The 14,815-nt window shown below is 40.8% G+C and overlaps 1 protein-coding gene across 1 annotated transcript in view; it reads right to left on the reverse strand.

The window, feature by feature from the left end:
• Positions 1 to 6,247: 6,247 nt before the first annotated feature.
• The window catches only part of commd10 (COMM domain containing 10), a 43,085-nt gene continuing 34,517 nt past the window's right edge, over positions 6,248 to 14,815 (reverse strand). The window contains exons 6-7 of the mRNA XM_042101713.1: positions 6,620 to 6,679; positions 6,248 to 6,526 (exon numbers count right to left, since the gene is read on the reverse strand). Coding sequence (XP_041957647.1) covers positions 6,488 to 6,526; positions 6,620 to 6,679 — 99 coding nt within the window. The 3' untranslated portion in view covers positions 6,248 to 6,487. The remainder of the gene's footprint in view (positions 6,527 to 6,619; positions 6,680 to 14,815) is intronic.

The raw sequence follows: 14,815 nt of genomic DNA on the forward strand, positions 1-14,815 counted from the left end.
ACTCAAAATTCACAGGTTTATGACTTTATAACACTGTACCAGGTGGTTAACGATATGAGACTTTAATTAACTTTTATAAATCTGTGTATTGTCCTTTGAACATATATTTAAACACCTCATAAAGCATTATAATTGTAAAGATATCATTTCGTATCCAATATATAATGATTAGCTCAGGGAATGGTGCCAGCAAAAGCTGGATGACTTCGTGCTTCCGTTTAATAGATACAGTTGGAGTCCCTGACCTGATCAAACACAGACATGCAAATCACTCTTAACCTTTACAGCACAACCAAAAACATACTATTAATATCACAACACACAATGCACCCAATATGCTTTCAAAATCACCTGCAAGCTTCAGAATGGTAAATAAAGGGATTGGGCTTGATACTGTAGCAGACTGCAAGTCTCTAATGAGTGGGGGATCTACAGTGTGTTTGTAAATGAATGGTACAGTTGTTAGCATGTAAGTGGAGGCTGACGTCTGGCTCCTAATTAAATGTGTCTGGGCAGCAGGGGGAAGTGAGGCTACCTGAGAGGAGAGACGGCTTTATTTAAGTGGACACTTGGGCAGCCACTGCTCTGCACTATGCCAGGGGACCAAACAGCATGGCTCCTAACCGACCCAGTCAATTTCATTATCACGCACATGCTCCTGCAACTCACACACAAATACACAATAAATGCATATTCACACACACACACACACACACACACACACACACACATAAACACACACCCTCACAAACAAAGACACACATTCTCTCTCTCTCTCTCTCTCTCTCACACACACACACACCTCACTCACACATAAACACACACCCTCACAAACAAACACACACATTCTCTCTCTCACACACACACACACACCTCACTCACACATAAACACACACCCTCACAAACAAACGCACACATTCTCTCTCTCTCTCACACACACACACACACACACACACACATACACACACACCACTCACACATAAACACACACCCTCACAAACAAACACACGCATTCTCTCTCTCTCTCTCTCTCTCTCTCTCACACACACACACACACACATAAACACACCCTCACAAACAAACACACACTTTCTCTCTCTCTCTCACACACTCACACACTTCCCTGATTAGAGCCTGTGACCCACCTACTTAATCTTCTTTTCATCCCACTTGAGCCACACACACCACACACACACACACAAACCACCCCCCCACCCCCACCCCACCCCCACACACACACACACACAAACACACGTTCACACACAGACATGAGCGCACAGGCTTAAAGAAATTTGTGTTGGCACTGCAATCTCATAGCAGCTGTCCCCTCCCCAGTGCGTAAGACAGCCTCATCTGTTTCTTAACAATCTGTCAGCAGACTTAATAAAGAATGATACTCCATGGAAGACACAGTTGCTATTAGTCCACTAGTGGCACACAGTGAGGTCTAGGTCAGGTACAAGATGGAAGAGAACGGAAAACATCAACTAAAAACATTTTCATACCAAAAAGTAAAACCCCCACATGAATAGAACAGAGAAAACCAAGGATTTAACAAGTAGCATCTCTCTCTCTCTCTCTGTATTTGTCAATGAATCAGACTATTTAAATATGTAATATGTAAGCCTCTGTATGTGTGTGTCCATGGATTTATTTCTGGTGTGAATATATGTGTGTGTGTGTGTGTGTGTGTGTGTGTGTGTGTGTGTGTGTTCCTGAGGTAAACAGATGGGAGAGTAGTGGGATTCTCTCTATCCTGGCTACCTGGATTTGGGTAACAGGATTACTAAGTGTGTAATGATATGGGTGGTGTGGGGGCATAGTATACTTATCATGCAGTTTGGACAAATGACTATCTCTCCCTCGCTCTCTTTTTACAAATTTGTATTACTCTGTCTATATTCAGTGTATACATTTATATGTTTTGCATATGTGTGTGTGTGTGTGTTCAGATCTTTCATAGGGAGGAGGAGGCTCTCCAGGTTTGGGGGAGCTTTTAAGAATTGATGTGTCTGTCCTAATTTTAGGCCTCCGCCCCCTGTTGAATGATGCATGAGATATGTGCCACCCAGTGCGCCCAGCCCAGGCCTCCTCAGGACACTGAGCCACCGCCTGCACACTGCTCACGGACATGCAATGCACTACACCATTCACTAGTCCAGAGATCACAACAGCAAAGAAACCTCATTACAACAACCTATATTTTCATATTTTGTGAATATGCAAAAAAGCATAATTTATTCTATTAAGTTTGATAAACTGCAGAGTAAATGTCTTAATTTCACTATAAAATGATGAATATGTAAGATTATTTGTGTGTTTTTAAGTAAGTAACAGTAAGCAATGAATAGAAAGACATTTAAATATGAAATCTAAATGATTAATAGTCTAAACAAGCTTACTCAATAATATTAGTCATTAATAATGTTTTCTTTTTCTTACTTTCTGACATTAATAGTGGTGCCAATCATTTTGAGCAATGTGCTCATTTATAAATATTTATTTCTTTATGAGATTTTCCTTTTTCTTAAAATAAATTTGCTTCCCTTCAAGGTTGGATTTTTCCAGTTTTTTTTTCATTGTGAGATTACAATAAATCACCAACAGATTGTTTTTTATACTGTTTTTTTAGTCAACTTTAGCAGAGGTGCCAATAATTCTGGAGGGTACTGTATGTGATTTAGAACAATGGCTATTTTTAGAACCTACACTGCAGGCACCTCATAGGCTCCCAGCAGGCTACCTGGTGCCCCTGGGCACTGAGTTGGAGACCCCTGTTCTAAAGGATGTCTAAATATTACACAGACGTTTACTGAAAAGCTTTAAACTGAAGGAGTGACCATCAACAACATGATGTGATTTGAAATACTACCACTGCTGCTGTGCTACAATCCACACAATAAAGTCATCTATATTATGTTACCATTAGTCAAAGGTAAGTTCACCTTACATTTACATTTTTATTCAAAAACCTAATAAAAATGTAAACTTAGTAAAACAACATAAAAAGAGGTAATGAGTGATTTATTACAGTAGGTTATCATATAGGGATCACTATGTGTGCCATGTGAGTTTGCAGACATATAAAAGTGGCCATGTTGGATAATTATGTTGGGTGAACTGGACAGTGCTGTCCCTCACCCCACTCGCAGCGCATGAAGTGGTGTTCCCACACATCCTCCTTCTCCTGGTGGAAAAAGCCAGTGAGTCTTGACTTGTGATGCCGTCCGCTCCACGCGGTGCCACACCATGAGGGGTGCCCAGCTTGAGCCGCAGCCTGGACAGTGGAAACAAATACATACAATTAGTCAGGACTTGATTGAGTGGCCTGCAGGGTAAACAGTATGTCTGTGTATGTGTGTGTGTGTGTGTGTTTGTGTTTGTGTGTGTGCGCTGCTGGTGCCATACTGTGCAAAGTGAGGACAGGTCCTCTCTCTCTCTCTCTAGCTCTCTCTCTCTCTCTTCCAAGTTGGCATGCCCGCTCCTCCAACTCATCCATCTGTGCTGGCTTCTATTTACAGAACACACACACATACACCAGCACACATAAACACATACATACAGACATACACACACACACACACACACAAACATACGTACACTTCTAGAGCTTAAAACAATGTCAACACGAAAATCTCACAAAAGCTGAGTTAGTGGGAGCAAATGTGGAAGGAAAAGAGCCGTTAGAAAATACATGCTGTAAATGAAGCAATGTGAGAAAGCAGTGCCGTGTGATATTGTGATGAGTGGTGGCCTTGTGCTACCGCGTGTCTCAAGACACTGAGGGAGACATCTTCTCCTGGACACAGACTGGACACTTACAGGCTTGTTGAAAATGCTTGGCTGCAATTCTGTAACAAACAAACAATAGCCATTATTTTCCTGTGGCTGACGCCAGTGCTCTCGATTTCAGCTGCTGTGCGGAGATTTCAGGCATGAGTGTGTGTGATTGGCCCGCAGCACACGGCTGCATCAGGAGCCATTGTGTTTGGACACGACTCCAGTGGGAGATGGGGGAAGAGGGCAGACAGGCTGGCTGTGTAAAAGGGCTGATGAGTCTGGACCATGACTGTGTGTGTATGTGTGTCCTCAGACCCAAGACTGACCTTGTCACAGCTGGCCTGTGCATTCACTCACTGCTACTGAGTGTGTGTGTGTGTGTGTGTGTGTGTGTGCAGCACAGCTGGGATGTGGATTGACTCTCCACTTTGACTGTTGCATCAGTTCATTCATCACAGGCTTCACATCACCGTGGTAACAAGGTTTGCTAACACCCGCTCCCTGTTGGGCAGCACTTAAACACACACAAACACATACACACAAACACTATACACAACCACACACAAACACAACCACACACACACAAACAAACAGCTCTGGAGCGAGGCACTAGGATGAATGAAGTCTTATTGTGCTGTTCTAGATGGAAATAGGCTACTCTTGCCTGCATGAAAGGCACTGTGTACACTTTATGGTGAGTCAGACTACTGATGATGAAAACAACACAGCATTCCTCAAGATTCAAAAGGAAGCGTTGTTTCTCATTTGTCTGCACAAGTAATCACATTTATTTCAATTCATTTCTGTAAATCTTCAGACACAGATCTGTCCTAAATCTATATACACACAATTCATATATCGGTGCTTGTCCTTAAAGGACAATTCTGGTCTATTTTTGGATGATAATAGGTGTAACCTTTTGTTGGGGACCAATAGTAATAAGGTAATGCACTGCGTGCACAATCAGTCATTTTAATAGTTCTATGCTCTACACTTACAAAGTAAAAGCTATTTCAGTTCTTCTGTACATGTACCCTCTCCACAGTTGCACAGAAGTGTAATGGTATGTTAAGCCTTGTCAGTGGCTTAAAGTAGCTATTTACTTTAATATAGCGAGCTTGCCCCCAATACCTTCACTATATTCTATTTTATTGTAAATGTATATTCCAGTCTTACTCAACTGCTCCGATAAGCATTGCTTTGGTGTCGAGTGTCATGTCATTTTTCATTCTGATGCAGCGAGACATTTCAATTAAAATAATACTTTTAAAATGAAAATGGCAACAATATCACCATTACGTTCCTGACCCACAGCATTATCCACATCTGACATGAAAATGAGATGAAGACAGAGGGCTTTGCAGAAAGTATTTCTAAGGGCCTCTGGTTCGGAATCCGAATCAGGGTCAACTTTTGTACTAAACAGGCGGTTAAAGTAGGCACCATTTTACAGTATGAATCAAACACACAAGCATGTTTTCTTTACCTAATCTAAATTTCACCAGATTTACATGACGTCATGACGTCAAGGATGTCATGTGCATATATGACTATATGAGTGTGTCTCACACGGCTTCCTAACGTACACATTTTTAGAGCTGTGTGTTTGCTCTGCTGGAGAGTTCAGCACGGCCCGTCTCTTGCACTGCTGCCTCCGAGCCTCCATCTGCTCCGCCTGCTGGGTAACACACTCCTGCCTCCGGCAATGACTCTGTGTGTGTCTGTGTTTGTGTTTGTGAGGTTAGGGGTGCGTGTGGTGCTGACGGGGGTGTGGGGAGGTGTAAATTGGGCTAAGATGGCAGCTGTCTTCAGACATGCAAGTGTTGGGTGCTGAATCTTGACAAGGTTTAGCTCACAAGGTACATTCTTCTTTTTCAACTGCGATCTAGTTTAGGTCAGAGGGGTAAAAATGAGAAGGAAAAAGGGAAAGAGAGATAAAAATGCAAATCCATGCGTTGCGTTTATCATCAGAAGCGTGCGGGAGGTTGGCTTAATTAGCAGCATGTTGCACCATGTGCGACACACACTTCCAAATCTCTGTATGCAAAATGTAGGTTAAGAGCTTTACGGTCTATCCATGTACACAGCATATTGTATGTCCCCCATCTCTGTCATCTTACTGACTTGACGGTATCACGAGATAACGAGCAAGATAACAGTGTTAATAGACCCATGTTTATAAAACACATTTAGATTTTCAGCATTTCATTATCACTGTGGGGACACCTCGTTTCTGTGATGTTTCTCAAACCCTCAGCTCCAGACGGGTGAGTGAAACCTCCATCTGCATCCGCATCCGCCCACTAGATGCATCGGAGTTGATGAAAGCAGCTTTCAAAAGTGCGTCCTCACGTTGATAACAGCATTTGATGCATTTGACAAGATGGGCAAGTATGTGTCTGATACCTGAAGAACCACAATGCAAAAGGCCATCACAAAAGATGTGTGTACTGAAAGTCACTGAAAGTGAGAAAAAAAAACCCATATATTTTTATTTTTTTTATATACACAAAGTATGTGTTCAACTTCAGGGTCTGAACAATAAAAAGGTTTAGAAAATAACAAGAGGTGTTCAGAGAATTTTGTAGAAAAAGAACAATTAACATAATACTAAAATCGTCCATCAGTTGTTCCCCCTGCTCAGTGCATGGAGAGCCCAGCCTTCATTGCTTAATCTGTATAAAGCGGATGGTGGGGTGGGGTGGCTTCAAGTGAGCGAGTCCAGCTGAGCTTGTATCGTCTCTAGCTGCAAAGACAACAAAGAAGACAACAGTTGGAATGAGGAATGGAGTCATGTCTTGGGCACACACAACAAACAAGCAAAAGAGTGGATATTGACCTTGTGGTAGAACTCCAGCAGCTGCTGATGGTTGAACTCCACTAGGACATTCTCCCGTTGCTGAAAGACAACAGGAGAGGAAGGGAGATAATGAAACACTGTCTGCGGGCATCATGACAACTCCCCTTCAGCTCAAGGCAAACACACCCCATGGGTCATCTTTACCCTTCTACTCAAAAAGCCACAGAAATCCAGACAACAGTTAGGACGAGAAAGTGGCAGGGTTTAATATGTCTGCTATTGCAGGAGTCTCAACCCACAGGATTGCAAACTCTATTTCACCATAGTGGAGCTTCTGTTCTCATTAGTCAACTGTGTATTGCTGCAAAAATCACAAGCATTAAAATTTGAGACAGAAATTCTTCTTGCTTTCAAAAGGAAAATGGACACAGAGGAAGCACAACTGCAGGCATGCACTTAGTGTAGTGAAGCAGTGAGGAAGTGGAGAGTGGCAACCGCCTTTCGCAGAATACGCGTCCAGCACTGGGGGTCAGGAGCTCGGAGGGGATGTGAAGTGCCAGCGGGAGAGATGGGGTGTCACAGCACATTAATGAAATGGATGTTAATTAGACCTCACATTATCATCATCCATAATTAAAAGCAAAAGGGGGAAATGTTATCTTGGGCTGACCCCACAGGACACACAGAGGAGCAAATCTGGGCCAGTTCAGTATTCAAGAATCAACAATCATGCTCATGTTTAAAAAGTGCTCTACATACTGTATAAGACTGCTGTTTCCTGCAATAATGCCACAGTAAGATGCTTACTGTGTTAACAACAGCAATGTGATCAATTAAAATAATGTGTTTTTCAGACATGGGCATCAGGCATGGGCATATCAGCTCATAAACAAGTTACATTCACACTATTCCGTTTTCGTTTAACACAGTTTAACGCAGTTTACCGCAGTTAAAACACTGTTTGAAAACTAATATGATCCATTCCGTCCAGAATTTGCAATTCTGGAACCAAAATGGTGGACCCCTAAAATGGAAGATGACCACATGAACATTTGCACAAATCACATGATCACTCCTGCATTTGTCAGCACTGTAAAATGTACATATTGTTATGTTCCCAACAACAGAAAGGCCAGTTAAGCATTTTGTTCTCCATGGTGCACTCAGAGCTCGCAGGCTAATGGTGCAAGTTGAAGAGTCATGGAGAGTTGCAGGTAATTATTGTTTTTCTCTTTTCGGACTAGGGGCACATGACCGATGTATGAGCACAATGAAGAAAACATGAGAATGACAAGGTCCAATCAAGAAGGACACATGGGTTTCTAACAGGGGGTGAGGGATTGGAGGGTAAGCTTCAGCCAGTTAGCATCTTTAAAAATGGTGTCCAACATGCGCTCACCTCTGGCTCCATGTGTGCACAAAAAAGCCAATTAGGTGCCACATTTTTCAATGGCCAAATTACATCATTGGTGTGGATTGGTGGTTGAACTGGCAATCCCTTGCTGGGATGATAAACCAATCCACATGGACGACAAATCAATTATGCACAAAATTATGATGGTGCCAGAAATTAGCCTTGTGAAACGCCATTTTGAAAAAGATGGTTGTGGTGAATTTCAAACTTTCTGGCTGAAGTAGCTAGCCTAGCATGGGCCATTGAATGGTGACAGTGTCCCCCCCCCCTCTCTCTCTCCCTCTCTTTCTCTCTCCAGCTTTAAATAATGCCTCCATGGTTTCTACGTCATCATCATTTTCAGATGTTTATGGATTCCCCTGTCCAAATTAAAGTTTTCTAATTAAAACAGAGCCGACATCATTTTCAATAGGTTCCATTTCAGGAGCTCCAAAACTCTAAATTGGGGTATATGAAAGGCACAAACTTAACAAAAGAGTTTGAAAGTGTGAATGTACCCACAGATACACCCACAAGGATGACGCGGATTTGGAAGCTAAGCATCAAAGGCTCTGCAGCAAAACCCCGTGACTTTTCAGTGCAAAGAAAGTGTGTGACTAAACCCAGGGGGTTCTATGGACATATCTACCCCCTCACAGCCACAAGTCCCTTAAAACCTGACCATGGTCAAAACAACAATATAAACGCATACAAGGGCTCTAGCACTTCTCCTTGCATCAGTGTCATCCAGACGGACATGCTGGTATGTGATGGACAGGCTTTCTAGAGGCTTTGTGGGTGTTTGCAAGCGCACAGGAGGATGCGAATGTGCATGCAAAATGTATAAAACTGTATACAGAATATTCCCCACGATCTGCACTAGCATCCCGGCAGTGTCTGAATCAGGAAGTCTCGTGAGAAGCGTGAACGAGCGAGAAAAACTAAATGCTTCAAATTCTCTAGACATACACACGCCCCCCTCATGCACTGGTTAGCCATGTCGGCTAGCTATTAGATGGCTTCATATTTTAGATGTTCATCATGGCAGAGCCAGCGAAAAGACCAAAAATGACTGGAGTTACACAAGAGCCCTTTAATAAATATTTTCTGTTAAATGTGCTCTAAGTGATGTTGGGTAATGTCACTTCTGTTGACGTTCAAACAAAACAGAGAGCTAGCTAGCCCCTCCCTCCCCCTCCCTTCCGTGCAACTGATCAGACTGTTTTTGTTACCATTTTTGGAGCCTAGGCTGTTTTAAAGAGACTTTTTTACAGTGTATTCAGGGCACAGGCAGCTAGCGGATGGTGAGCTGAAGTTTGCTGTATGCGACAAAAAATGCTTTAGCTTATAAACCTCAGCACCTTTAAGGCAGCAGGATGTAGTGAACTTACAACTATTCAACTCATTCAATTGACCAGTGTTGCTGCAACCATACGTGTCCAACAGTGGTTATATTGTCTATCACCTTTTATTTGTTATCAACGAATCCCTATTTTTAGCTCACAAACTATCAATCAAAATTGTCAGGGGGAAATATCAATCAAATTTCCTGTCATCCTGATGGGTTAATTAATGGTGACATGTTCTTTTAAAGAATAAAATAATGTCACAAAGGTTAAATATATCATATCTAGAAAACATTTTAAATAATGCTGCTTTAAGTGAGTGTCATGATGTTTGAAAAGATTTGATGGTAGAAAGCTGAATGAAGGCGCCATGAAAATATCAACGAGCGAGCACAGAGTATCACAAGGGATTATTGTAATGCAGAGCAGACAGTGAAGGTACCCACTCTGGCACCCAACCTGCCATCAGAAAATGTCTGCCCCACAATCTGTGATTTACACATGGAGTGTTACTGTCAATTTTATCAGATGACATCTCTGCCAAAAGTGTTCTCTTACAGTCCCTCAATCCAGAGAGGATGAGAAGAGAATGACATTAAAAGGTTATTTTCATAAATTATTAGTCAAAAGCAAGTTTTCTGTATGTTTTTAAAATCTGCATCACTTTCATGAAAGAAAAAAGAATACATGCCACTTGTCCAAGCACCATATGGAATTGTCTAGAGAGAGTGAGAGAAAAGGGTGTGGCAGTTGGGAAGGAGGAGAGGAGAGAGAGCTAGATGAGAAGCAGACTTGACTATAAATAAAGGAAGAGCACGTTTGGAGAGGCTCAATGCCTGCAAACATCAGGCCACCATCAAAGATGCTCCATGTGACAGAAGCAGTAGCAACAGGAGGAGCAGTGGCAGCACAGCACTCCAGAAGCCCTTCCTGTCCAACTGTGCTTCCCCACTTCACACACAAAAGCCTTCTGGGAGAGACGGGATGGCCTAAACATTTGAAGTGTACGTGTCATATGGGGAGTGCATCAGGGAAAAAGGCACCTCATTCCCAGAATTAAAAGAGGTTCTGGCACATTTCTCTTCTGTTTGTAAAAGACCATAATGGCAGGAAAATAATAAAGAAAAATCCATTTGATTTGGACAGCCAACATGTGTTAGAGTAGATAAACACCATTCCAACAAAGCATGACATAATACATATAAAACATGCATTCCAGAACAAACAACGCCTGATTTAAGGGTTATTGCTGACAGAGGAGATCATGATGAATGCCATTTGGTGAAATGATTAATTAACTATTCATTAACTTTCCCTAAACAGTTAACCATAAGTGACGTCACGCTCTGCCACTCTGTTTCTTCAGCTGAAGTGCCCAGAATAGCCTGTCCCTGAATGTTCTTCAACTCTGAAACTGTCCTTAAATTCAGGTTGATGTTGGCATTGTCGCTCATTTATTGCTTGGCATGCTCAGAATGGCAGTTTATACATTATTTTTATCTCGTTTTGAACAGACACTGCATCCTATTGTTGGTCGGCAAGTTGTTGAGGTCAAAATGTTTTCATGCAAGCACACTGCATCCAGACATGGTCTCTATATTTCTGAAGTGAGACATGATGTCTATTAACAATATTTCATATTTCACATCCAAACACCTTACTGCACTGCATTCACTCGTGCTACTTCCTGTAGATGCGTGCTGACTGAGTGCTGTACTGTGTACAGGGTTCGTACACCTATTCCAAGATCAAATTCAAGCACTTTTCAAGCACTTTCAAGGTCAATTTTCAAGCTTTTCCAGCACTTTAGAGTGGTGGCAAATTGCATATTATATGAATATACTAACAAAAAATGATTTTTACTTTTTTATCATTTAGAGATGGTTTTTAACAGACAAAATTGTGTTTCTTAATAGCAGGAAAGAAATGAAAGGAAAACTTAAAAATGTGTCACCTGTCTGGAAGTAGACTTCTAACCTGCTGAGTCAATATACCAAAAAAAAAAAAAACATTAAATAAATAAATAAAATAAAATAAAATAAGAAAATAATCACTCAACAAATAACTATTCTTTGCTGAATATGTGAACTCAAACTAATGTTAAGGCTCACTCTCATGACAGTCAAGACTGATTATGTCTCTTTCTTGCCTACAACGGCATGCAGACAGGCCTACATCTGTTCATGAGCATGAGCTACCAACCAGGAGGCTAGCAATGCGGAGATGTGACGTTGGGTGACATGAAGATGACTGAGTTGTCATATAATTGGATAAATTTAACTTCTTGCCAAACGACACGATATCCACATATGCATGGTGTTTTAATGTCCTTTCCACTTGTAGGGCCTATAAGCATTAAACCACAAAACTGAGCTGAAGTTTGAGACATGACCAAGGCCGTAGCCCGGATTCAAATACCGAGGTCAGGGGTGTTGATAGAAATGTTGCCCCCTGCGAAATACTATGGGGGTCCGGGGGCATGCCCCCAAGGAAGAAAAATGTAAAAAATAACCCCTTAAATGATGACTTATGGTGAATATTGCGGAACTAATAGATACATTCACATTAATAATTTATACATTATAGCATAAATCACACTTAGAAATACAGCCTATTAGGCATATGGTACATTTATAAAAGAGCAAAGTAGCCTATACTGTATATGCCTATGAAAGACTTAACCATAGAGGGCTGTAATGTAAAGGCCATCATGATCATCAGACTCATATTCTGACTAGAATTGAGTATGACTGCGTCAGGCTATGCACCTGTATATTTCAAGAGCCTTTTCTCCAATTGGTTTTGAGGATATTTATACTGATCTCTGCTCCATCTTTAATTACAGTGCACTGTACTGTTCTTCCTAGGCAACAACTTTTTCTTCTTATTATTATTATTCCGCTTACCACTTTTTCCGTACGCAATTTCTCGTGAACAGTTTAACTTAGAAACTTCATTCAAACTTTGTAACGTAGGTCTTCAAACGGACCAGGTTGCTATGTCTTTTCAACTTTGAAACTTTTATACTTTTTGAACTATTAAAGAAAAACTTTTTAAAAATCCCCATAGACTTAACATTGCCGATTGTGACATCATAATACAGCCATTAAGCAATTAGAATCCTATGCCAGGTGTTCAGGCCACCTGCAGCCTCAGGCTTTAAGCATACAATCTGGGTCAATAAAGACTACACATCCTATTCAACTGTTTCCTCTGCCCAAAACTGTTTCAAAATAAAAGTCCCCACTACAATAATTCACTGTTAAACAATTTAACCCTTTAAACTACTGAAATGTTTAACTGTTCAGACATTGTAACTGTCACTTGTCTTCAACTATGACTCCTACCCAATGTAGCTAGTTAGCATTGTTAGCATAGTTAACATGTTAGCATTGTTAGCATTTTTAAGCAAAACTGCTAGAATACATTAGCCAAGTTAGCTAAGTAACATGGTTAGCATTTTAACATTATTAGCATAGTTAGCATTTTTAGCAAAACTGCTAGAAAACATTAGCTAAGTTAGCTAAGTAACATGGTTAGCATAGTTAAATATAACATAGTTAAAGCTATGCAACCACTATGTCTATCCTAGCATCACCGTAGTAACCATCTCTGTATTATCTATTTTAACTATACATGATATTTTACATCACAACTTGACACAGGGCTCTCCATTGGTACCATATCGATCCTTCTGGCTTATAAAAACAGACGAAGTGACTGCAAAATAATAACGTCATGTACACAAACCAACGCTGCACACCTATTACTCTTGTTTGAATTACTCGCGGACCCGTGATCGGATAGATATGCTACGCATGTCAGATGAAAGAGGACACTCAGAGCTATCATTTGATACCACATCCTTCTGGGTTATAAAACAGACGAAGTGACAACAAAATAATAACTTCATACAGCTGGACTGGTTTTTGTCTGTTCTTGTGGCAAAGCATGTTTATAATCCAACGCTATCGTGTGTTTCTCTATGGCAAAGCATGTTCATAATCCGGTTTTGAGATCATATAGCAAATTCCTGCATGGCATCCAATTCAAGGTTCACATTGCATCCCAATTTGTTCAACAAAGAAACACCTTTTTTGCATTTACTTTGTTCATGGCAATCCAGTAAAAAGTTGAGAATCATTATGAGTGCATCTCGGGTCAAGTAGGTCAGATCAGATCGTGTCACAGATATGGAGCGCAGAAAGGTCTTTTTTCATCACTAAATAAAAAATGGCATTTATTTCCGTAAAGCACACACCACATATTTCTGTAAATTGCTCAGCCCCAGAGTATCCCTCCAACATGGCAATTATATTGCCCGATTCAGGACAGTCTGCCCTACACACACATGAAATGCATGTAGAGCTATGAGCTTGCTGTGGTGAGATACATGTCGAAGAATTTTTATAATACGCTTTTTATATTTTAATTCTTTAAAAATCAAAATAAAATCAATGCTAGTACTAATACATGAAATGATGGCAGATCTGGATAGCCTAGACTCTGCTGAAAAAAACAATATATAATATGTGTGTGTGTGGCACTTACAATGACCAGAATAAATCCTTATGAATAAAGGTAGTGAAAATGCCCTAAAAACAGCTTAGGGTTCTAAGGGTTAAAACGGCAACCTCACTTCATGTTGATGGTCATCTTGCAGGGGGGCGTTGTCACGCATGAAAACAGACTGGCAGATCCATAGACTGGGCAGATCAGTCACACACGCAGAGGCGCAAGCGAGGACCATGGCGGAGAAGTTTTAATTTTAAACTCTCTGACTTTCTGCATTTAATAGGCCAAGCTAACTATTCCGTCAGATAGCTATTTGTGTAAAAAAAAATACACTTACAATTTTAAGCATTTTCAAGCACTTTATCCGAAATGCAAGCACTTTTCAAACCTTGAAAAGGCAACATTAAAATTCAAGCATTTTCAAGGATTTCAAGCACCCGTACGAACCCTGTGTGTAGCCTATGGGAGGGCAGCGGCTAGAGTGGCAAGAGCTGAGAAATGCTTGAGAACCACTTTTTGGGGTGGAGGATCAATGAAGAAAAAGACAAATGGAAAACACAATGTGTTGTCTTTAACTTAAACTATTGCCAGTAGAACCACACTCCTCGTCATGGGGTTGGTAAAGGATATTGTCACGACTAAAATTCAGTTGTAGGCACAAAGCTGGATGCAGTACATTTTTTGTGGATTTAAAATGAAGGAATATTTGATTTGCAATTTAAACAAACATACTATCCTAGATTGGTAATTCAGATGGCTTGGCAACAGCTTGTCATGGCTCAACAAAATATCCATCTTTCTTACATACATACATGTACACACACATGAACTCAGTTCGCTTTGAGAAAAAACATTTGTTGGCATTGTTGGACTAAGAATTAATGGTAATTAATTAATTAATGGTTCAGAATAAGGTGGGATCACTGATTGGCAGTCAGTGTAGTATGTGGGATCCCAACAGTCCTTCATAATTAAAGTCTT

The sequence above is a fragment of the Alosa sapidissima genome, chromosome 8 (genome assembly GCF_018492685.1).
Source record: "Alosa sapidissima isolate fAloSap1 chromosome 8, fAloSap1.pri, whole genome shotgun sequence".
NCBI lineage: Eukaryota > Metazoa > Chordata > Actinopteri > Clupeiformes > Clupeidae > Alosa > Alosa sapidissima.